Below are 21,916 nucleotides of genomic sequence, written 5' to 3' on the forward strand. Positions count from 1 at the left end.
CCCCCTGTAGGCCTCCAAGGCCTGGCGGAAGAACAAGATGGACGAGTCGAAGCACGAGATCCACTCCCAAGTTGACGCCATCACCGCGGGCACAGCTTCCGTGGTCAACCTGACCGCCGGGGACCCAGCAGAAACAGACTACACAGCCGTGGGCTGTGCCGTCACCACCATCTCCTCCAACCTGACCGAGATGTCCAAGGGGGTGAAGTTGCTGGCCGCCTTGATGGAGGACGAGGGGGGCAACGGGCGGCAGCTCCTGCAGGCCGCTAAGAACCTGGCAGGGGCCATCTCAGAACTGCTGAAGACCGCCCAGCCATCCAGCGCCGAGGTCAGGGACAAAGGGGCCACAGGCAGCGGCTGGGGAGCTGGGGCCAGGAGAGCCAGCGTGGGGTGGTAGCTGGTGGGAGGGGACTTCAATGGAACCCCTCACAGGGTTGTTGTGCAGTAAAGGGGTGTGGAGGGAAGGCCGTCACTGCTGCGTTGAGCTCCTCTGCAAAAGGAAACGGAGCAGGCAGACTCAGCCCCTCCCTCCCTCCAGCGGTGTCCTTGCCCTTCTGGGCCTGCCAGGACAAGCAGCAGGGCTGGGGGGGAGGGGATGGAGGTCTAGAGTCATTTTCCTGACTGCCCCACTGGGCCAGGGCTGTTCTTGGGATTTCCGGGGGGGTGTTTCCTCTCAGGGCACCCTGACTCCTATGGCAGCTGCTTTCCTAATCCGGGGGGGGTGAGGGGGACTTTTGCCATCGACAGAGCAGAGTGTGGTCATGTGGGCAGCTTGCCCTTCTCGGGGCACGTGGGCAGACCGAGGACCAGGCGCTGAGGTGCACCCGTCTTCCTCCCTTCCAGCCACGGCAGAACCTCTTGCAGGCAGCTGGCGCAGTGGGACAGACCAGCGGAGAATTGCTGCAGGAGATTGGGGAAAGTGACATGGACCCCCATTTCCAGGTGAGGGGTCTGCCAGGAGCCACCCCAGATAGATGAGACTGGCTCAGCAGGAGCCGAATGAGGCCTGGGGGGCTGCAGGGAAGTCTCGAGGGGGAGAGGAGGGGAGAAAAGGCAGCAGGCCCTCCTGATCAAATGTGAGGCCTGCACTGCCAGGGCCACAGACTCGGGAGTTTGCTCCACCCCAGCAAGGGCTCCCTGAGAGTCGGAAGTCAGTCAGTGGTGCAGAACCAGAGGGGAGGGGAGGGGAGGGGGGCTCCGGGTGTCTTCCGGGAGGGTCTGAAAGGGAGGTTCCTGCCTTGAGCCTTCAGGGGTTAGAGTTGGGTGGGGATTCCGTGAGGTCTGACGGCCTGCAAGGTGACTCCGCCACGGGCAGTCGAGGTTTGTGGGCTTGGCCGCCATCTCTCTCAGGCTGTGGATGTTCATATGCAGATTGCGGAGAGCCGCCACCTCCGGACCCTGTCCATCCTTGATGCCAAGATGGTAAAAGGGCCTGAGCTGGCCTGTGGCTGTGCTCCTCCTTGCGGGACTCCTGTGCTTGCCACCCCGCCCCCAATCGGTGTGCTTGGCCGAGGGGTTCCTGCAATGCTTCCTCTCTGCGGCCTCCTCAAGGCCGCTCTCCGGCTCGACTCTGTCCGCTGCCCGTCCCCACCATCTGATTGAATAACCCATGGGAAAGCCACCCATGACCGGGTGATACAGGCCCCCCACTGCGCTCACTGCATGGATCCGACCTGCCTCCTCGGGGGTGACCTGGCGCCCTCTGAACCCCCAGAGATAATAGGGCCCCTCCTCAATGTGGGCAGTAGTTTCAGTTGGCCAGGAGAGAAGAGGAGGAGATGGGGGGAGGGAGGAAGATTTACAAAGTGGCCCAAGGGGGTCTCCAGCCCAGCAGCCCCTTCTGCTCTCCTGGTCCCCAAGCTGTGTCTGCGTGGATTTGGTGATGGGCTTGGTGTGCGGCACTCTGCGCCTGAAATTGAGCTGCTCTGGTGGTGACGGTTCCTGGTTGGGCAGGTTGGTGGCGGAAGTGTGGCCACCTCCAGGAGGAGGAGACCTGGGCCCCTTGGCCTGATGTGGCCCTTACTTCCTCAGGATGTGTTGATGCAGCTTGCCAAGGCGGTGGCCAGTGCGGCGGCCGCTTTGGTTCTGAAGGCCAAGAATGTGGCCCAGAAGACTGAAGACTCGGTGCTGCAGACGCAGGTGATCGCTGCAGCCACACAGTGCGCCCTCTCCACTTCCCAGCTGGTGGCCTGTACCAAGGTGGGTCCTTCTTGCCTGGGATTTGGGTGGTCAGCAGCACAGCCTCTGTCTGGACAGGTGGGGGGCCTCTGCCTTCTTGCCCTCTTACTTTCTCTGACGGACAGTGGCCAGAGAGCCTGCTCCCGACCTGTGCCCCTTGCTCCTCCTTTGGCAGGTGGTTGCTCCCACCATCAGCTCCCCTGTCTGCCAGGAACAACTGATCGAGGCTGGGAAGCTGGTGGCCAAGTCGGTGGAAGGCTGTGTGGACGCCTCCCAGGCAGCCACCTCTGACGAGCAGCTGCTGAAACAGGTTGGGGTGGCTGCCACGGCCGTGACCCAGGCGCTCAATGACCTTCTGGAGCACATCAAGCAGCACGCCACGGGTGGGCAGCCCGTCGGGCGCTATGACCAGGCCACGGACACCATCCTCAACGTCACCGAGAACATCTTCAGCTCCATGGGCGACGCTGGTGAGGAAGGCCGCTTGGGAGGCTGCCCCGTCTGCAGAGCCCCGGAGTTGCAAGGCGATGCCGGCTGTGTTTGTTGGGCAAACCCTCACGGCCTCTCCTTGCTCTCTACCCCCCCCCCCAGGTGAAATGGTTCGTCAGGCTCGCATCCTGGCCCAGGCAACGTCTGACCTGGTGAACGCCATCAAGGCTGATGCGGAGGGGGAGACCGACCTGGAAAACTCACGCAAATTGCTGAGTGCTGCCAAGATCCTGGCAGATGCTACAGCTAAGATGGTGGAGGCAGCAAAGGTCTGGCGCTGAGCTGCACGGAGCAGAGTGTTGGGGTGTTTAGGCCAGCGGTGCCTGTTTGGCTCTGTGGCCAAAACTGCACAATGTGGAAAACGGACCTCTATCCTGTGGGCAAGCAGTGCCAGGCAGAGGCACGCTCTGCCCCCTGGCACGCAGCTTGCAGGCGAGTGGGCTGTGCCAGAGCCCTCTTTGCGGGTGGCGGTTTATTAGAGTCACCCCTTCTGGTTGGAGCAGAGGAATTTGGGGGCGGGTGTGTTCTGATGGGTCTCCATCCTTCCTGCCAGGGGGCTGCGGCCCACCCGGACAGCGAGGAGCAGCAGCAGCGGCTGCGGGAGGCGGCGGAGGGGCTGCGCATGGCTACCAATGCAGCCGCCCAGAATGCCATCAAGAAGAAGCTGGTGCATCGGCTGGAGGTCAGTTCCGGGGGAGGGCAAAGCTCCCCCTCCCCTTTTGCCAGCTCTTTCCGATTTGGGGAGTGGGGGTCTCACCTGGGCCTTTCTGTCCAGCATGCGGCCAAGCAAGCCGCTGCCGCTGCCACGCAGATGATTGCGGCTGCCCAGCACAGCGCGGGAGGGAGCAAGAATCCTTCCGCCCAGCAGCACCTGGTGCAGAGCTGCAAGGTAAGGGGGTGGGAGGGCGGGGCCCTCTCTTCAAAGACCCCTCGGGTCCCTTGTCCCCAACGTGAGTGGGGCGGAGTGGGCCCCAGTAGGGGAAACCCAGACGTTCTCCCCTCTCCTCTCCTGGCAGGTGGTGGCCGATCAGATCCCGATGCTGGTGCAGGGCGTTCGTGGTAGCCAGTCGCAGCCGGACAGCCCCAGTGCCCAGCTGGCCCTCATTGCCGCCAGCCAGAACTTCCTGCAGGTAAGCAGACGCGCTGGCCCGGCCAGTGGCTAGAAAGGGGCTTACGCAAGCCCAGCCACTGCCCGTGTTGCCTGTCCGACCTCTTTCACTTCTAGCCCGGAGGGAAGATGGTGGCTGCTGCCAAGGCTACGGTGCCCACTGTTTCGGATCAGGCCTCTGCCATGCAGCTCAGCCAGTGCGCCAAAAACCTGGCGGCAGCTCTTGCCGAACTCCGCACAGCAGCACAGAAGGTCAGCCACTTTGTCTGCGGGGCCCCATGGGGGAGGGAGGGGGGGTAGAGCAGGAGGGAGGGACCTTGCTCTGTCTGGGAGGCTGAGCCTGGCCTCTTCTTTCCCGGGCTGGGGGAGGGGTGGGGAAACCCAGGGGGCTTTGATTGTGGGGGGCAGGAGCAGTGTGTGCTTGTGACCAGGATGGGCCCCCCTCCTCCCTCCAGGCACAGGAGGCCTGTGGCCCTCTGGAGATCGACTCGGCCCTCAGCCTGGTGCAAAGCCTGGAGAGGGACTTGCAGGAGGCCAAGGCGGCTGCTCGGGAGGGCAAACTGAAGCCCCTTCCAGGGGAGACGGTGCGTGGGGCAGGGGGCTCAAGGGAGCTGGGGGAGGCAGGGGGAGGCAGGGGGCCCCTGTGGGCTCCGGGCCCTTCATGACAGCCCCCCTGTGCCGCAGATGGAGAAATGTGCCCAGGACTTGGGCAATAGCACCAAGGCGGTCAGCTCCGCCATTGCTCACCTGCTGGGAGAGATTGCCCAGGGCAACGAGAACTACACAGGTAGGTGCCTGGCTCTGCAGGGGTTGTGACCGTGGCGGCTACAATTGTGGCTCTTTGTGGGTGGCCTGTCCTGTCCTTTTCCACCCCCACCCCCCTGGCCTGAGGAGTTAGGGGCTCATTTTAGCCTACAGCTGCCCCCACCTCCCCTCGGGACACCTCAGCCCAGCCGGGTTTGCCTTCCTGGGGATGGGGACGAGGCCCTTGTTCACCTCCAAGGGCAGGTAGGTGGCCGGGCAGGGGGGAGACGCCTGGGCTGCCCATCCCCGAGGACTCCCGTGCTCCCCTCCCCTCCCCCAGGGATTGCAGCCCGGGACGTGGCCCAGGCACTGCGCTCCCTCAGCCAGGCTGCGCGGGGGGTGGCTGCCAACACGGAGGACCCCCAGGCCCAGGCGGCCACCCTGGACTGTGCCGGAGACGTCATGGACAAAGCCAGCAGCCTCATCCGGGAGGCCCGCATGGCCGTGTCCAAGCCGGGGGATGCCGAGAGCCAGCAGCGACTGGCACAGGTGAGAGGGGGGCCTGGCTGGGCTTGGCCTTGCTAGGGGCAGCAGTTGTTTGGGGGTGTGAGTGGGAGGGCAGGCCAAACATTCTGCGTCCTCCCTGCAGGTGGCCAAGGCCGTGTCCCAAGCCCTCAACCGTTGTGTCAACTGCCTGCCTGGTCAGCGGGACGTCGACGCCGCCATCCGCACTGTTGGCGAGGCTAGCAAGAGGCTGCTGGCCGAGTCTGTGAGTGGGGGGGGCGCTCTAGGTCTGGGCGGGTGGGGGACCCTGGGCTGGCCCCATGTGGACTCTGCAGAGGGCCTCTGCCCTGCCGGAGCTGATCCCTGGAGGACGGGGCCAGAATGAAACAAGGCCCAAGGCTCCACAGTGCCTCAGTCTTCAGGATATCAGAGGGGTTGCTGGGTGTTTGGGGGCTTGGAGCGGGGGAGGAGTTAGGCACAGCCCCCGCTCTCCTTCCTTGGCTTTGGGAGAAGACTTGGGGAGATTAACCAGCAGCCCCCAGGCTGTGGATTGGCGGAACTGGGCCACGGCTCCCAGGCAGTGGAAGGGGCCGCCCTTCCATTACTCAGACCTGGGGTCCACTGGAGGGATGGGCTGCAGGAGAACCAGATACGGTGGCCGAGTCCTTGAGGGAAGCCACCTAGGCCACGCTGGTTCTTGGTTGGTCAGGAGTTGAGACGGGTCCCAGGTGGCCAAGCTTGACCACTGTTTCTGCCCCCAGTTTCCTCCCAGCACCAAGAACTTCCAGGAGGCCCAGAGCCAGCTGAACCAGGCTGCGGCCGGCTTGAACCAGTCGGCCAATGAGCTGGTGCAGGCGTCGCGCGGGACCCCCCAGAACCTTGCCAAGGCTTCCGGCAAGTTTGGCCAGGACTTCAATGAGTTCCTGCAGGCTGGGGTGGAGATGGCCGGGCAGTCCCAGGTAAGAGCCTCTGGCTGGGCGAGGAAGCTCTCCAGGGTGTCCGCAGAAGGAGCCCCCTGCCTTCAGGCCCATGTGGGGGTGTGGCGGGAGGCCCAGGCGGGACGTTTGGGAGGGCTGAACCCTGGCGGGATGCGAATGGGGGGCAGGAGCTGCTCCAGACAGCGTCCAGGGCAGGTTCCCTGGGGGCGGCCAGGCAAATGCCAAGGTGCCCATGGCGAAGGGATCAGGGTGTGAAGCATCAGGCCCTGTGACTGGCAGGCCGGGTGAGGCCAAGAATGGGTGGGTGGGTGTCACCAGAGATGCAAATGTGCTCTTTTTCCTGCAAGGTAGTTCCAGTGCCCGGGCGGTGGGCAGGGGTGGAAATCTGTGAGGGGGTCCAGCACAGCCCCAGGGGGCCGGACCAGAAGTTGGCGTTGGCAAAGGGCCCGGGGTGGGATGCAGCGGGGCCAGCCAAATCCCTCTGCACCTGACGTCCCGTGGAGGGAGGGTAGAGGCGATACCTGTGCAGGCTGCTCAGCTGCACTTGGGGGTCTGGGGACTAAAGAGCTCAGGCTGGCGTTCCAGAAGGGTGGTAAAGTCCCGAGGCAAAAAGGGGGAAGTGGGGCGGGTGGCGGGGGGGTTTCGCTCCTTGCTCTGGGAACTGCCCCATTTCCAGCAAGCTGAGCAGGGAGAGAGCTTAGGCAGGCGAGGGGGCTGCCCGTCACGGAGCGCAGCGATGGTAGGGAGGGGCTGGTGGCCGGGTGTGGTTCAAGAGCCTGAGGGTTCCCTCCGTCTGCCCCCCCCTGCAGTCCAAGGAGGCCCAGGGCCAGCTGGTCTCCAACCTGAAGGGCATCTCGCTCTCCTCCAGCAAGTTGCTCCTGGCAGCCAAAGCGCTCTCCGCAGACCCTGCAGCGCCCAATCTCAAGAACCAGCTGGCGGCAGCGGCCCGGTACACGGCCCTCTTGTGTTGGTGGCGGGAAGTGGGACCTCCCCCCTCCCCACTTCCCTGAGAACTGCAGAGATGCCTCAGTGGGGCCCCTCTTGGGCAAGGATGGAGGGGTCAGCACAAGTGGGCTGTGCGTTGAGGGCGGGGCAGGCTTAATGGCAGCGTCTCTTCCTCTCCCCCCCAACCCCGGCAGGGCTGTGACGGACAGCATCAACCAGCTGATCACCATGTGCACCCAGCAGGCCCCGGGCCAGAAGGAGTGTGACAACGCTCTGCGGGAGCTGGAGGTGAGCCAGCCCCACTCGGAGAAGGGCAGGTGCCGCGAGGGGGACTGGGGGGCAGGCAGGGCGGGCGGCCTCAGGCTCAGCGGACTGTGAAGGAGGGTGCAGAACCCCCTTGAGTCTTCAAGGACAGGCACGGAGGAAAGCATGGGCTTCCAGCAGATATCCAGGAGATATGAGTAATTATTCAGTCATACAAGACACATATATTAAAGTGGATAATTAATTTAATTTATTAAATTTATATAAATAATGTTTAGAAATAGCACAGTCACGTTAAACAGCCCCATCATTCACATTCAAATCAGTCAATAGCTCAGAGTATAATAAGAATATTACATATCAGACACATATTACATCTTACAAATACATTAGACTGCCATAGAACACACAGAGCTTACTACATCAGTCACAGTGAATCAGCAGAAAGAACAGAGAGAGTATCAGGCTTTCTGGCTCCCTCTGGTGGCAATTTGCAATGCTACCTCATAAAGCTATAGTACTTCAATACATGCAAGCATTCATTGTTAGTTTGTTTATATATTGCAAAGCAAACTGTCTTGTACAGAGTACTAACATTGACGGGTTCTCCTCTCCAGACGGTGCGAGAACTCCTGGAGAACCCCAGCCAGGCCGTCAGTGATATGTCCTATTTCAACTGCCTGGACAGCGTCATGGAGAACTCCAAGGTGAGCGGGGGTGGGGGCTCCAAACTCTTGACTGGAGAATCTCTTGAGGCCTTTGAGTTCCCCAAAGCTCGGGGGGTTGGACTAGAAGACCTCCAAGGAAGCCCAGCTTCATGTTGGTTGAGGCAGGCAGGGTTCCCTTGGGTCCCGTTTGTTGGGGGTCAAGGGAGGGTCTTGCCTTCTCCTTCTGCTCAAGGTCCCCATGGACAATTGGGGGGCCACTGTGGGACACAGAAGGCTGGACTCAATGGGCTTTGGCGGCCCCATTCAGCAGGGCTCTTCTTGTGTTCTTACGTTAAGGGGCAGAGGGCGCCCACCCCCTTTCTGGGTCGTCTTGGGGAGCTTTGCAGACCCCTGTAACCTCTTCTGCCCCCTCCCCCCTTAACACCTGCTCTCTCTGAGTGGCATGGAAGCCCTCGGGCTCCGTAGATTCGTCCGCGCACACCCTCACACCCATGCTTCCCTGCCTTCTGTCTGCTGCAGGTGCTGGGCGAGGCCATGGCTGGCATCTCCCAGAATGCCAAGAACAGCAAGCTGCCCGAGTTTGGAGAGTCCGTCAGCACTGCCTCCAAGGCCCTCTGCGGCTTCACAGAAGCGGCTGCCCAGGTGGGAGGCGGAGGCCCCTCGCGAGGCGGCAGTGGTGGGGGAGGCAATGCTCCCAACTGCGGAGCAGAGACTTTGGCGGGGGAGGGGCTGTCTTCCCTGATCTCAGGACTCCCTGTCCGTCCTCTGTTGCAGGCGGCGTATTTAGTGGGCGTTTCTGACCCCAACAGCCAGGCCGGACAGCAAGGCCTGGTGGACCCCACCCAATTTGCCAGAGCCAACCAAGCCATCCAGATGGCCTGCCAGAACCTAATCGACCCAGCCTGCACGCAGTCTCAGGTAGCGGCTGCCAGGGGCTGGGAGGGAGGATAGAGGGTTCTCAGGAGAACAATTGGTCAGAGGAACTGCTGGCCTCCAGATGCCGTGGGTGCGCCAACACTGGAGGTTTTCATAAACGTGCTGGAGGGCTACAAGTCCAGGATGGCATGGGGTCTCCTGCCTGAGCAGGGGGTTGGACTAGAGGACCTCCAAGGTCCCTCCCAGCTCTGTTGCGGGGGGTTGGGGGGATTTAACCAGGCAGTTGGGAATGCAGTCCCACAGCCAGTGGCGCTCCTCCCACAGAGGCGGGGGGGCTCCTTCATCCTGGGCATGATTCGTTGGGCCTCCTGGTGGGGAGAGCTAAGGCGGGGGGCCTCCTTGCCTTCCGCAGGTCTTGTCGGCCGCTACCATCGTGGCCAAGCACACCTCCGCCCTTTGCAATACTTGCCGACTGGCCTCCTCCCGCACCGCCAATCCAGTGGCCAAGCGCCAGTTTGTCCAGTCGGCCAAGGAGGTAGCCAACAGCACAGCCAACCTCGTCAAGACCATCAAGGTACCCCAGGTTATTCCCAGCTGGAAAGGGGGTGTCCGGCAGAGAGAAAAGAGAGCCCTACGCAGAGCCTGGAGGGAGGAGGCTCAGGGACAAGAGGGTCCCGGCTGAACCGAGCAGCTAGGCTCGCACTGCGTTCTCTGGGCCTGGCGGAGATTGGGCCAAGAGGCAGATTTCAGGGGCTTTGCAAGGTCGTGCCGCAGAGGGTGGGGGAGGGTTTCTGGCCAGGGGAGGGCAGGTGCGACCACTGCTGCCGGCTGACCCTCTCCTGCCTGGCTCTGTGGGTGCGTTTCCGCTTTCTGTGGAAGCCGGAAGTGGCTGGTTCTGGGCTCCAGTGTGGAAGGTAAAGGCCCAGCGGGGTCTCCCGGCAGGCTTTGGATGGCGCTTTCACTCCAGAGAACCGCGAGCGCTGCCGCGAAGCCACGGCCCCACTGATTGAAGCGGTGGAGAACCTGACCGCCTTCGCCTCCAATCCCGAGTTTGCCACCATCCCTGCTCAGATCAGCCCAGAGGTGGGCAACGGTGGCTGGGGGCCCGGAAGGAGGGAGGGTCCGCTCCTGGCCTGCTGCCCTGGGGTGACCCTCTTCCGATTCTCCGCAGGGCCGCAGGGCCATGGAGCCCATCCTCTCCTCGGCCAAGACGATGCTGGAGAGCTCAGCCGGCCTCATCCAGACCGCTCGATCTCTGGCGGTCAACCCAAAGGACCCCTCCAAGTGGTCGGTGCTGGCGGGCCACTCGCGGACCGTCTCCGATTCAATCAAGAAGCTGATCACCAACATGAGGTGGGGGCCCCCTGGCTGCCCGGCCCTCTTTCTCTCGTGGGGGGGGGAGACCACAACTGGGGAGATCACCTTAAGACTCGGGGACTGCCAGACGGCTGGAGAAGGGACTCCCTCTGCCCTCCAAGCGGTTGGCAGCACGTGGGCATCTCTGGCTAGTAGGGCTGGGGAGTGGAGAGGAGATGAGGCAGCCGGGGGGGGGCAAGCAGGGAGGGGTCCACGAGTGCATTTGCTGTCCGCAGGGACAAGGCTCCTGGCCAGCGGGAGTGCGACCGGGCCCTTGAGACACTGAACAAGTGCGTCCGCGACCTGGACCAGGCCTCCCTGGCAGCCATCAGCCAGCAGCTGGCACCTCGCGAAGGCATCTCCCAGGAGGTGAGGGGCTCAGCCGGTGCTGGGGGGGTGGGGGCAGCCAGGGGATGGGCCTCTGCGGAGAGCATGTGGCCGCTCCTTCCTCAGGTTGGAGGGCCGGTGGAGCCCAGTGCAATGCAGGAAAGGGGGGGGGCTGGCTGGGTAAAGAGACTGCAGCCCCCACCCCACTGTCAGAATTGGGTCCTCCTCCGGCTTCTTGGGAGGGGGGCTTGTCCTCCTGCTGACCCCCCCCACCCCCCGGTGCTCACGGCTGGCTCCTTCCACAGGCCCTGCACAACCAGATGCTCACAGCGGTCCAGGAGATCAGCAGCCTCATCGACCCCGTGGCCGGGGCTGCCCGTGCTGAGGCCTCCCAGCTGGGCCACAAGGTGAGGAGGAGACCCCCATGGCCAGGGCCGGGCGGGAAGGCTGGCAAGCCCCAGGCTCTCCGTGGCCGGTGTCTCTCCGACTGTCCTTCAGCCCCTTCTTCATGAGGCAGTGGGGGGTATTCCAGTCCCACTGGAGAGCTTTGAACCTCTGCACACACACCCCTGCTACCCCCACCCCCCGGCTGCCCTGGAGGTCTCCCTCCTGCTCTAGGCCAGAAGAGTCTATCATCTGCCAGGCTTGTGCCCTCCGGGCAGAAGATTCTCGGCAGGCCCAAAGCCCCCCACCCACCCAGCCACTGCAGCCTTTGCTACAGACCGCCATTGTGGTTTGTTGGCCTGGGCCACGCACAGCCAGCTCTAGGGTGAGGCAGGTGGGGTGGACGGGGGTGCCTCCGCTTGGTGCAAAAGAGGGGAAGTGTCTTGAGGCCTTGAAGAAGACGGGGGAGACCCCGTGAGTGGCCCCCTTGGCCCCAGCCCCCTCCTTCTCTGGAATGGCCCCCCTCCTTCGGCCTGGAGAGCAGTGCCTCGGTTGCCCCACCCCTGCATCTCAGGGGTGCCCCTTCCCCCCCCTCATTCCCCCCCAGGTCTCCCAGCTGGCCCAGTATTTTGAACCCCTGGTCGTGGCAGCGGTGGGCGCCGCCTCCAAGATGCTGAACCACCAGCAGCAGATGAACCTCCTGGACCAGACGAAGACGCTGGCAGAGTCCGGACTGCAGATGCTCTACACGGCCAAGGAGGCCGGCGGGAACCCCAAGGTACCCCCGGGGCTGGCCACCGGGGCGCGGGGAAGGGGGTGCGTGCAGAGTGCCACCGGGGCCTTACGAGGGGGGGCTCCCTCTTCAGCAGGCGGCCCACACGCAGGAGGCCCTGGAGGAGGCAGCGCAGATGATGAGGGAGGCGGTGGAAGACCTCACGGCCACCCTGAACGAAGCCGCCAGCGCCGCAGGGGTTGTGGGTGGCATGGTGGACTCTATCAGGCAGGCCATCAACCAGGTGAGCCACGGCCGAGGCTCCCTCAGGCCATGGGGCCTCTTCTCTGCTGGGGAGCCCCCGTGCCCATGTTTGCCAAGCCAGGGGAGGCAGCAGGGGGCGGGAGGCCCCTGGAAGCCATTGCTGCTGTGTCTTTTGGGGTGCTGAATTCACCCCCATCAGCCAGCTTGCCTGCCCCCCCCTCCCTCCCTCACGGGCGTAACCCCTGTGTCAGCCCAAAGAACAGCGGGCGGGGGGGAGGAACAGAGGCTGGGAATCAGGGAAGTAACCCCCCCCTCCTGGTCTTTCTCCTCCTTCCGCTGGGCAGCTCGACGAGGGCCCGATGGGGGAGCCTGAAGGCACCTTTGTGGACTACCAGACCACCATGGTGAAGACCGCCAAGGCCATCGCTGTGACTGTGCAGGAGATGGTGAGCTCATTGAGTGACCTCTTTGGGGGGAGGGCTCTGGGCACAGGAGCTGGAGGGCTGGTTCCCATGGAGACCCCCTTCCGGAGCCCAGGCCTGGTCTCTCCCACCCCCGTTTCCTTTCCTACCTCCTGTCTTGCGCTGCCGCCACAGGTGACCAAATCCACCACCAACCCAGATGAACTGGGCATCCTGGCCAGCCAGCTCACCATGGACTACGGACACCTCGCCCTGCAGGCCAAGCCCGCTGCCCTCACGGCAGAGAACGAAGAGGTGAGGGAGGGCACGAGAGCTGAGGGAGGGGAGGGCCCGGGGGGTGGCCTTGCCAGGAGCCTTCAGAGCCCCCTGCAGAGACCCTGGCCGGCAACAGAGGGGGCGCCAGGCAGGTCAGTTTCCTGGGGGGGGGCAGGCCCAGGTCTGCGTCTGCCCCCCTGGGTAGTTCGGTTCCCGCTTTTCCCAGCCTGGCTTGACTGGCATAATGGCCGAGACCGAGGGGGACATTAGGGCCCCTTTGTCAGGGTTAGTTTGTGGGAAAGGAGCCCACTGTGAGGTCCCCGAGGCAGAGCTGGCGGCCAGTGAGGCCCGTTCTCGCATTCCATGCTCCCCTCCAGATTGGCGCCCACATAAAGAACCGAGTGCAGGAGCTGGGCCATGGCTGTGCCGCTCTTGTGACCAACGCTGGAGCCCTGCAGTGCAGCCCCACCGACGCCTACACGAAGAAGGAGTTGATTGAGTGCGCCCGCAAGGTTTCTGAGAAGGTGATTCCAGACGGGAACGGAAGGATACCCCCAACCCTCCCCTCCCCCACCCAGGGGGCCGTGTCAGGGATCGGGACCACAGACCCTAGCGGGTTTCCTGCCTTGGTTTCCCATCAGGTTTCACATGTGCTGGCAGCCCTCCAGGCTGGCAACCGGGGCACCCAGGCGTGTATCACCGCAGCCAGTGCCGTCTCGGGCATCATCGCAGATCTGGACACCACTATCATGTTTGCCACCGCTGGAACCCTCAACCGGGAGAACGCGGAAACCTTCGCTGACCACAGGTCGTGGCTCCTGTGGGTTCGTGGGCGGGACCACCAGGATACTTCCAGCGGACTCTGACGAGCTCTTTCCTTGGCAGGGAAGGCATCCTGAAGACAGCCAAAGCCCTGGTTGAAGACACCAAAGTGCTGGTGCAGAACGCCACTGCAAGCCAGGAAAAATTGGCCCAAGCGGCGCAGTCTTCGGTGACGACCATTACACGCCTGGCAGAGGTGGTGAAGCTGGGTGCTGCCAGTTTGGGTTCTGAGGACCCTGAGACTCAGGTCAGAACTCGGCAGCCACAAGTGGCGGGCAGGCAGGTGCCCTTGGTGGGTCCTGGCTGCTCTGCCTCATCCTGCCCTCCTATCGTGCCCAGGTGGTCCTGATCAACGCAGTCAAGGACGTCGCTAAAGCCCTGGGAGACCTGATCAGCGCCACCAAAGCCGCCGCCGGCAAGTCTGGGGACGATCCTGCCGTCTACCAGCTGAAGAACTCAGCGAAGGTCAGGATGGAGCAGGGTGCCGTCTGAGGGTGGGCCCGGCGGAATCGTCCTATGTCAGGGGAGGACGGCTGTCCTTGAGCATCTCTCTGGCTGGTTGTCAGCAGGTGATGGTCACCAATGTGACGTCGCTCTTGAAGACCGTCAAAGCGGTGGAGGACGAGGCTACCAAGGGGACACGGGCCCTGGAGGCCACCATTGAACACATTCGGCAGGAGCTGGCGGTGAGGACTGGACTCCCTATTCCCCAAAACCACTGGCTGACCCTTCAGCCTCCCAGGCTGACCCCTCCCCCCTCCTCCTCCAGGTGTTCTGCTCCCAAGTTCCCCCTGCCAAGACCTCTACTCCGGAAGACTTCATTCGCATGACAAAAGGCATTACCATGGCAACAGCCAAAGCGGTGGCAGCTGGCAACTCCTGCCGGCAGGAAGACGTGATCGCCACAGCCAACCTGAGCCGTCGTGCCATCGCAGACATGTTGCGCTCTTGCAAGGTGGGCCCTGGGTGATTTCTCGTTGGAGGGGGAGGCAGAGCCAGGAGCCGTGGGGGGGGGGGTTGGAGGGGACGAAGGCCTCTGATCGTTTGACACTCATTTGACAAGCAACCCGGGGGGGAGGGCTAGAGAAGGTTGGCAGGGCCCTCCGGGGAGTTGGGCACCCCTCCCCCTCCTGTGCCAGGCCGGCCACCCTCTGCCTGCCTTTTTTCAGGAAGCTGCCTGCCATCCGGACGTGGGCAGTGAGGTGCGGCACCGAGCCCTGCGTTTCGGGAAGGAGTGCGCGAGTGGCTACCTGGAGCTCCTGGAGCACGTCCTGGTGGTGGGTGACCGTCCCTTCCCTCTCCCGCCCTCCAGGAGGTGCCCTCTCCTTCCGCAACCCAACCCGCAAGCGTGCCCTGCCCTGGGGGTGCCCAAGGACAGCTGCCTTCCCCCTGCGTGTTGGGACCTTGAGCCACCAGCCTGTGGGGGGGCTGGTCTTTGTACTGCAGGGGCGGAAGCAGGTTGGCTGTCATCCGGGTCCCTCTCCCTGCACTGCCAGGCTGCCCAGGGGCTGAGGAAGTTGGGGATGCCCCAGGGGATGGGGTGGAGGTCACCTGGAGGCCCCCGGCTGGCTTCCCCAGGCCTCCCTCCCTTTCCTGCCCAGCCCCTCCCGACTTCCCTGCTCCCTTCCGCCCCCAAAGCAGCAGCCGGCTCTGGTGGGACTCCGGTGGGCCCTGACGGTGCCTGGCGTGACTCCGTCTCCTCCCTCAGATCCTGCAGAAGCCCAGCCACAACCTGAAGCAGCAGCTGGCCGGCTACTCCAAGCGGGTGGCCGGCTGCGTCACGGAGCTCATCCAGGCGGCCGAAGCCATGAAAGGTAGGCAGGGATGCCCAGGCCTTGCAGGGTGGGGGGCCCCCTCCAGACTCACCCTCCAGACCCCTCCCATCTCTGCTTTTGGGGATTTGCTCCTTCCTTTCAGTGGCAGGTCCACCCCCACAGGCTGCACTCGCACAACGCAAGAGGGGGGGAGAGCCCGTCAAGCGTGGGGTGGGAATGCCGTGGCCCTCTGCCCCTAAGCCTTCCTGCCGGAAGAGCCGGGGCCGCTCTGGAGCCCTGCGTCCTCTTGTCTCCTGCAGGGACGGAGTGGGTGGACCCCGAGGACCCCACCGTCATTGCAGAAAACGAGCTGCTGGGGGCAGCGGCTGCCATTGAGGCTGCAGCAAAGAAGTTGGAACAGCTGAAGCCGCGAGCGAAGCCCAAGGTGCCCCTCCCCCCTCCAGCTGAGCTCGGCCCCTTCCCTGCCACCTGGAAAGGAGAGGAAGGAAGAAGGGGGTGGGGTTCCACTCGCTGCACTCAAAACTGCCGGGCAGCCTTAGGAGAACTCCGGCCACGGCTCCCCCCCGCCCCCCCCCCCCCGGATGGCGTGGCCCTGTGCCAACCTCTCCCGGGCAGAGCCGGTCTGGGGATGTTTCACGCCCATTTCATGCTCCCTCAGAGCCCTCGTCATTGCTCCCCGGGGAAGGGTTTTCTGGTGGGGAGGGCCTCCCCCCCATAATGGTCCCCTCCCTCTCCAGCAAGCAGATGAGAGCCTCAACTTTGAAGAGCAGATCTTGGAGGCAGCCAAGTCCATCGCTGCGGCCACGAGCGCTCTGGTGAAGGCGGCCTCTGCAGCCCAGAGGGAGCTGGTGGCCCAAGGCAAGGTGAGTGGGTGGGTGGAGGGCGCCTGAGCAGGAAGCCCTCGAGTCTGGCCTGGAGCTGACCTCCCCGTCTCTCTGCCCCCCCCCTTTCTCTCTCTTTCTCTCTGCCAGGTGGGCGCCATCCCAGCCAATGCCCTGGATGACGGGCAGTGGTCCCAAGGCCTCATTTCAGCCGTGAGTGTGGAAGGGGGGCTGGGGGGAGGCTGGCCACTGCTTGCTTCGAAGGACCTCTGTCCCTTTCAGAGGGAGGAGGCCCCTCCCACACCCATCGCCCACCCTTTGCTCTAGCCCGAGGCCCCCAGGCTCCCCCCCCCAGCCATTCTGCAGAGCTATGTCAATCAGAGAAGGGGGGGCCCCCACCCTGCAAGGCCTGGGCCACGGCGGAGGCTTCTGGGGCACTCGGGGGCCGCCTCACCCCTTGCTCACCTCCCTCCTCCTGCCAAGGCCCGGATGGTGGCTGCCGCCACCAACAACCTCTGTGAAGCGGCCAACGCGGCGGTTCAAGGCCACGCCAGTGAAGAGAAGCTAATCTCCTCGGCCAAGCAGGTGGCGGCCTCCACGGCGCAGCTCCTGGTGGCGTGCAAGGTGAAGGCCGACCAGGACTCCGAGGCCATGAAGCGCCTGCAGGTGAGGAGGGCAGAGGGGGGTCGGAGGGGGCCGCTGCCCTTCCCCCTCAATGGAGGGGGTAAGGGAGGGGGGGCTCCTCTTGGGTCCAGTTCATGCCTTGGTGGGCTCAGCCAGGACTGCCCTTCCTTGGGCCAGCTGGGGCCAGAACTCCATCCCGCACACGGGTTCCCGCTGAAGACAGTGCAAGTGCCTCAACCCGCTGCCCCCTCCAGCCCGACCGGCTCCCCCAGCAGAGGCCGCAGGGGTCCCTGGAGGGATTGGGGCCCTGGGCACTGCCTCCCTCCACCTCGGGGTCTGCAGGCACAGGGAGGCCGAGGCCAGCCCAGGGGGTAACCCCTCCCCTCCCCCCCTCCCGAATCTTCCAGGCGGCCGGCAACGCGGTCAAGAGGGCCTCAGACAACCTGGTGAAGGCGGCGCAGAAGGCGGCGGCCTTCGAGGACGAGGAGAACGCCACCGTGGTGGTGAAGGAGCGGATGGTCGGGGGGATTGCGCAGGTAAAGCTCCCCCTCCCCCCCGAGAGAGGCTGGGGCTGGGCCGGAGGGGCCCCGCCTGGGCTGACCGCTTCCTCCTCCTCCTCCTGCTCAGATCATCGCCGCCCAGGAAGAGATGCTGCGCAAAGAGCGGGAACTGGAGGAGGCGCGGAAGAAGCTGGCCCTGATCCGGCAGCAGCAGTACAAGTTCCTCCCCTCCGAGCTGCGGGACGAAGGGCAGAACTGAGTTGCCCCACGGCTGGACGCCACGCGAGGGCCGCCCTCCTCCTAGCTGGGCCCACCGCTTCTGTGCGAGCCCCACAGCCCCTTCGTGCCACACCCTGGACTGCTTTCCTGGGCCGCCCCCTGTGCCTTGGCTGCCTGCGCAGCCCGATTGTCTTGGGGGGCCCTGGAGCCCCCTCGGGGCTGTGCAATCTGGGGGGGGACCGACCGAGGTCTCGGCCCACCCCTCCTAGCCTCTGCCGCCGAGCATTTTGCCTTAAGGGCGGGTGGGGGCCGTGGCCGGAGGGCCAGCCCCGCCCTTTGATTCCCAAGTGCCTGCCAGACCCCCTCCAGTGTCGCTTGCCTTACCCCACCTGAGCCCACCCCCCTTGCACCAGCCTCCGAGCGCATCTGGGGACCATTCACAAGCTGAGGTTTCTCTCACCTGTTTGTAATTTTGATACCTGCATATAACAAGTCAGGCAGGGAGACCAGGGCTGGGAAGTGGGAGGGCGAGCGGGGGGGGCAAGGGGGGGTTTCGGCCTCTGATCCCCCCAGGCTGCCTGGAAAGGGTCAACCTGCAATAAACTGGTTTCTCTGCTCTTCTGCTGCTCTGCACACCCTCCTTCGCGGCTGGGAGCAGCCCCCACTTTTGGGGCCCCACTGCTCGGTCTTCCTCCCTCTGCCCTCGAGGAGAGCCCCACGCCTGCGTGCCAGCTCAGCTCTTGGGGGCAGACCCCCAGCTCCGTGGCAGCCTCCGTCCCTTGCAAGCCCCCAGGAGACCGGCCGGCTAGGAGGGTCCCCAAGGAGCCCCCCCTCGCTTGGCTGCCCCCTTCCCCCACGCCAGGCTCTTGCCCTCCTCCCCACCGGGCCCTGCCGTGCTCCCAGCATCTTCCCCGCGATGGAGGTCTGCCCCAGGCCATGGGTGCCCCAATCAGGGACCCTGGGAGGAGCGGAGCCCCTGGGCGTGGCGGGGGGAGAGGAGGGGACCCAAGTGGGAGAGAAGGGGCTGCGCAGGGTCTCCTGGCCCTGTGGGGTCGTGACTCCCGCCCTGACTGCCCGTTTCCTTGCCCTTGCGCCTGGCACCGTCCGGCTGGGGAGGGCGGGGAAGGGCAGAGGCGGATCCTCAGCTGACCCCACCAGCGGCCAAAGGAAAAGCCGGCGCCCAGACGTGCAGGGATCCAGCCTCTGCCCTCCTACCTTGACCCCGACTCTTAATAATAATAATAATAATAACAACAACAACAATAATAATAACAACAACAATAGTAATAATTTATTAGATTTGTATGCTGCCCCTCTCCGAAGACTTGGGGCGGCTCACAACAATAATAATAACAGTATAGCAATGGAACAAATCTAATAATAAAAAATATATAAAAAACTCCAACAATTAAAAACCATACAGCACATACACAGATGTCTTAGTTCCCCCATGCCTGGCGATATAGGTGGGTCTGGAGTAACTTGCGAAAGACAGAGAGGGTGGGGGCCGTTCCAATCTCCGTGGGGAGTTGATTCCAGAGGGCCGGGGCCGCCACAGAGAGGGCTCTTCCCCAGGGGCCCGCCAAATGACATTGTTTGGTCAACAGGACCCGGAGAAGGCCAACTCTGTGGGACCTTATCGGCCACTGGGATTCGTGCGGTAGAAGGCGGTTCCGGAGGTATTCTGGTCCAATGTCATGTAGGGCTTTAAAGGTCATTACCAACACTTTGAATTGTGACCGGAAACTGATCGGCAGCCAGTGCAGGCCACGGAGTGTTGTAGAAACGTGGGTGAATCTGGGAAGCACCACAATAGCTCTCGCGGCCGCGTTTTGCACGATCTGAAGTTTCCGAACACTTTTCAAAAGTAGCCCCATGTAGAGAGCGTTGCAGTAATCGAACCTCCAGGTGATGAGGGCATGAGTGACTGTGAGCAATGACTCCCTGTCCAAATAGGGCCACAACTGGTGCACCAGGTGAACCTGGGAAAACGCCCTCCTCACCACAGCCGAAAGATAGAAACATAGAAAGGCTGACGGCAGAAAAAGACCTCATGGTCCATCTGGTCTGCCCTTATACTATTTCCTGTGTTTTGTCTTAGGATGGATATATGTTTATCCCAGGCATGTTTAAATTCAGTTCCTGTGGATTTACCAACCACGTCTGCTGGAAGTTTGTTCCAAGGATCTACTACTCTTTCAGTGAAATAATATTTTCTCACGTTGCTTTTGATCTTTCCCCCAACTAACTTCAGATTGTGTCCCCTTCTTCTTGTGTTCACTTTCCTATTAAAAACACTTCCCTCCTGAACCTTATTTAACCCTTTAACATATTTAAATGTTTCGATCATGTCCCCCCTTTTCCTTCTGTCTTCCAGACTATACAGATTGAGTTCATTAAGTCTTTCCTGATACGTTTTATGCTTAAGACCTTCCACCATTCTTGTAGCCCATCTTTGGACCCGTTCAATTTTGTCAATATCTTTTTGTAGGTGAAGTCTCCAGAACTGAACACAGTACTCCAAATGTGGTCTCACCAGCGCTCTATATAAGGAGATCACAATCTCCCTCTTCCTGCTTGTTATACCTCTAGCTATGCAGCCAAGCATCCTACTTGCTTTTCCTACTGCCCGACCACACTGCTCACCCATTTTGAGGCTGTCAGAAATCACTACCCCTAAATCCTTCTCTTCTGAAGTTTTTGCTAACACAGAACTGCCAATGCAATACTCAGATTGAGGATTCCTTTTCCCCAAGTGCATTATTTTACATTTGGAAACATTAAACTGCAGTTTCCATTGCTTTGACCATTTATCTAGTAAAGCTAAATCATTTACCATATTACAGACGCCTCCAGGAATATCAACCCTATTGCACACTTTAGAGTCATTGGCAAATAGGCAAACCTTCCCTAACAAACCTTCCCCTATGTCACTCACAAACATATTAAAAAGAATAGGACCCAAAACAGACCCTTGTGGCACACCGCTTGTAACCTGTCTCTGCTCAGAATACTCGCCATTAACAATAACTCTCTGATGTCTATGCTTCAGCCAGCTTGAAATCCACTGAACTATCCAGGGATTAAGTCCAATCTTCACTAATTTATCTATCAGCTCTTTATGTGGAACCGTATCAAAGGCATTGCTGAAGTCCAGATAGGCAATATCCACGGCACCACCTTGATCCAACACCTTTGTGACATAGTCAAAGAAATCAATGAGATTAGTCTGACATGATTTGCCTTCGGTAAAGCCATGCTGATTTGGGTCCAATAAGTTATTGTTTTTAGGTGCTGATTTATCCTCTTTTTGAGTAGAGTCTCCATCATTTTAACTACCACTGATGTCAAGCTAACTGGCCTGTAGTTACCAGCTTCTTCTCTACTGCCCTTCTTGTGGATAGGCACAACACTGGCCATTGTCCAATCCTCAGGAACATCTCCTGTTAACAGGGATTGGTTAAACAAATCAGTCATGGGGGTAGCAATGACAGATCTGAGTTCTTTAAGAACTCGGGTGGATGCCATCTGGACCCATTGCCTTATTTATCTTTAATCGTTCAAGTTCTTCTAAGACATCGGCTTCTAAGATCACTGGAGCTGAATCCGTATAGCTGGAAGCAATGCTATATCCCTCTATAGTATTATTTTGTAAGGTGTCTTTTGAGAAAACCGAACAGAAGTAGCTATTGAAATGGTCAGCGATCTCCTTATTCCCATTAATGCATGTATTATTCCCGGTACTAAGCTTTGTGATGCTGCAGTTTTTCTTCTTCCTATCACTAATATATCTGAAGAAGGTTTTATCCCCCTTCTTTACAGATTTGGCAATTTCTTCCTCTTTTGAGGCTTTAGCAGCATGTATTATCTGTTTTGCCTCCTTCTGTCTCATTTTATACACCTCTCTATCAGCTATACTTCCAGACTCTTTATACCTCCTATAGGCAGCCTTTTTTTCATTGACTATAGCCCTTACATCATTGCTAAACCATAGCGGTTTCTTCTTCCTTTTACCTTTAGTTATTTGCCTTACATACAGTCCTGTGGCTTTTAAGATGGCCTTTTTTAATACAGTCCACTGGGTGCTCACTCCTGCCATTTTATCCCTCCCCTTTAATTCATTATTTAAATATTCCCCCATTGCATTAAAATTTGTTTTTCTGAAATCCAATACTTTGGTTGCAGTATAGGATTGCTCACAATCAGTTTTTACATCAAACCACAAACATAGATGGTCACTGCAACCTAAATTTTCTCCCACCTTGACCTCTGAAACCCAATTCCCATTCGTAAAAACTAAATCTAGAATATTCTCCCCTCTAGTTGGTGTCTTAACCAGCTGTGCCAGAGCTGCTCCTGTAAAGGCCTCTACTATATTCTTAGTTTTGCATGTAAGGGCACTGGGGATATTCCAGTCACCATCAGGCATGTTGAAATCACCCATAGCCACAATGATGTTCCAATGTTAGTTGTGGATCGAGGAGGACGCCCAAGTTGCAAACCCTCTCTGAGGGGGTCAATAATTCCCTCCCCCCAGGGTAATTGACGAACAGATGGAATTGTCCTTGGGAGGCAAAACCCACAGCCACTCCGTTTTGTCTGGATTGAGTTTGAGCTTGTTGACACCCTTCCAGACCCCAACAGCCTCGAGGCACCAGCACATCACTTCCACTGCTTCGTTGACTGGACATGGGGTGGAGGGACACGGATCCAGCAAACAG

At 60.9% G+C, this 21,916-nt stretch overlaps 1 protein-coding gene across 11 annotated transcripts in view; it reads left to right on the forward strand.

Moving 5' to 3' along the window:
- TLN1 (talin 1) overlaps positions 1 to 17,813 on the forward strand; it is a 29,589-nt gene extending 11,776 nt beyond the window's left edge. For 4 of the 11 annotated variants that reach the window (XM_070743689.1, XM_070743691.1, XM_070743690.1 and 1 more), the window contains 43 exons: positions 11 to 328; positions 844 to 942; positions 1,372 to 1,422; positions 2,032 to 2,199; positions 2,354 to 2,648; positions 2,770 to 2,936; positions 3,221 to 3,349; positions 3,443 to 3,556; positions 3,684 to 3,797; positions 3,893 to 4,027; positions 4,231 to 4,359; positions 4,460 to 4,562; positions 4,860 to 5,068; positions 5,169 to 5,288; positions 5,785 to 5,982; positions 6,771 to 6,910; positions 7,101 to 7,194; positions 7,788 to 7,877; positions 8,358 to 8,480; positions 8,613 to 8,756; positions 9,127 to 9,288; positions 9,657 to 9,797; positions 9,886 to 10,067; positions 10,307 to 10,439; positions 10,703 to 10,804; positions 11,389 to 11,559; positions 11,648 to 11,797; positions 12,102 to 12,203; positions 12,354 to 12,473; positions 12,812 to 12,958; positions 13,076 to 13,242; positions 13,320 to 13,503; positions 13,596 to 13,721; positions 13,823 to 13,942; positions 14,026 to 14,211; positions 14,426 to 14,533; positions 14,965 to 15,070; positions 15,331 to 15,455; positions 15,769 to 15,894; positions 16,003 to 16,065; positions 16,336 to 16,518; positions 16,884 to 17,012; positions 17,104 to 17,813. In XM_070743689.1, the coding sequence (XP_070599790.1) occupies positions 11 to 328; positions 844 to 942; positions 1,372 to 1,422; positions 2,032 to 2,199; positions 2,354 to 2,648; positions 2,770 to 2,936; positions 3,221 to 3,349; positions 3,443 to 3,556; positions 3,684 to 3,797; positions 3,893 to 4,027; positions 4,231 to 4,359; positions 4,460 to 4,562; positions 4,860 to 5,068; positions 5,169 to 5,288; positions 5,785 to 5,982; positions 6,771 to 6,910; positions 7,101 to 7,194; positions 7,788 to 7,877; positions 8,358 to 8,480; positions 8,613 to 8,756; positions 9,127 to 9,288; positions 9,657 to 9,797; positions 9,886 to 10,067; positions 10,307 to 10,439; positions 10,703 to 10,804; positions 11,389 to 11,559; positions 11,648 to 11,797; positions 12,102 to 12,203; positions 12,354 to 12,473; positions 12,812 to 12,958; positions 13,076 to 13,242; positions 13,320 to 13,503; positions 13,596 to 13,721; positions 13,823 to 13,942; positions 14,026 to 14,211; positions 14,426 to 14,533; positions 14,965 to 15,070; positions 15,331 to 15,455; positions 15,769 to 15,894; positions 16,003 to 16,065; positions 16,336 to 16,518; positions 16,884 to 17,012; positions 17,104 to 17,235 (6,105 nt within the window). In that variant the 3' untranslated portion in view covers positions 17,236 to 17,813. The remainder of the gene's footprint in view (positions 1 to 10; positions 329 to 843; positions 943 to 1,371; positions 1,423 to 2,031; positions 2,200 to 2,353; positions 2,649 to 2,769; positions 2,937 to 3,220; positions 3,350 to 3,442; positions 3,557 to 3,683; positions 3,798 to 3,892; positions 4,028 to 4,230; positions 4,360 to 4,459; positions 4,563 to 4,859; positions 5,069 to 5,168; positions 5,289 to 5,784; positions 5,983 to 6,770; positions 6,911 to 7,100; positions 7,195 to 7,787; positions 7,878 to 8,357; positions 8,481 to 8,612; positions 8,757 to 9,126; positions 9,289 to 9,656; positions 9,798 to 9,885; positions 10,068 to 10,306; positions 10,440 to 10,702; positions 10,805 to 11,388; positions 11,560 to 11,647; positions 11,798 to 12,101; positions 12,204 to 12,353; positions 12,474 to 12,811; positions 12,959 to 13,075; positions 13,243 to 13,319; positions 13,504 to 13,595; positions 13,722 to 13,822; positions 13,943 to 14,025; positions 14,212 to 14,425; positions 14,534 to 14,964; positions 15,071 to 15,330; positions 15,456 to 15,768; positions 15,895 to 16,002; positions 16,066 to 16,335; positions 16,519 to 16,883; positions 17,013 to 17,103) is intronic. The other 7 variants (XM_070743692.1, XM_070743693.1, XM_070743694.1 and 4 more) reach the window with 7 other exon arrangements.
- The last annotated feature ends 4,103 nt before the right edge of the window (positions 17,814 to 21,916 follow it).

This window comes from Erythrolamprus reginae, chromosome 2 (genome assembly GCF_031021105.1).
Source record: "Erythrolamprus reginae isolate rEryReg1 chromosome 2, rEryReg1.hap1, whole genome shotgun sequence".
In the NCBI taxonomy this organism is placed as follows: domain Eukaryota; kingdom Metazoa; phylum Chordata; class Lepidosauria; order Squamata; family Dipsadidae; genus Erythrolamprus; species Erythrolamprus reginae.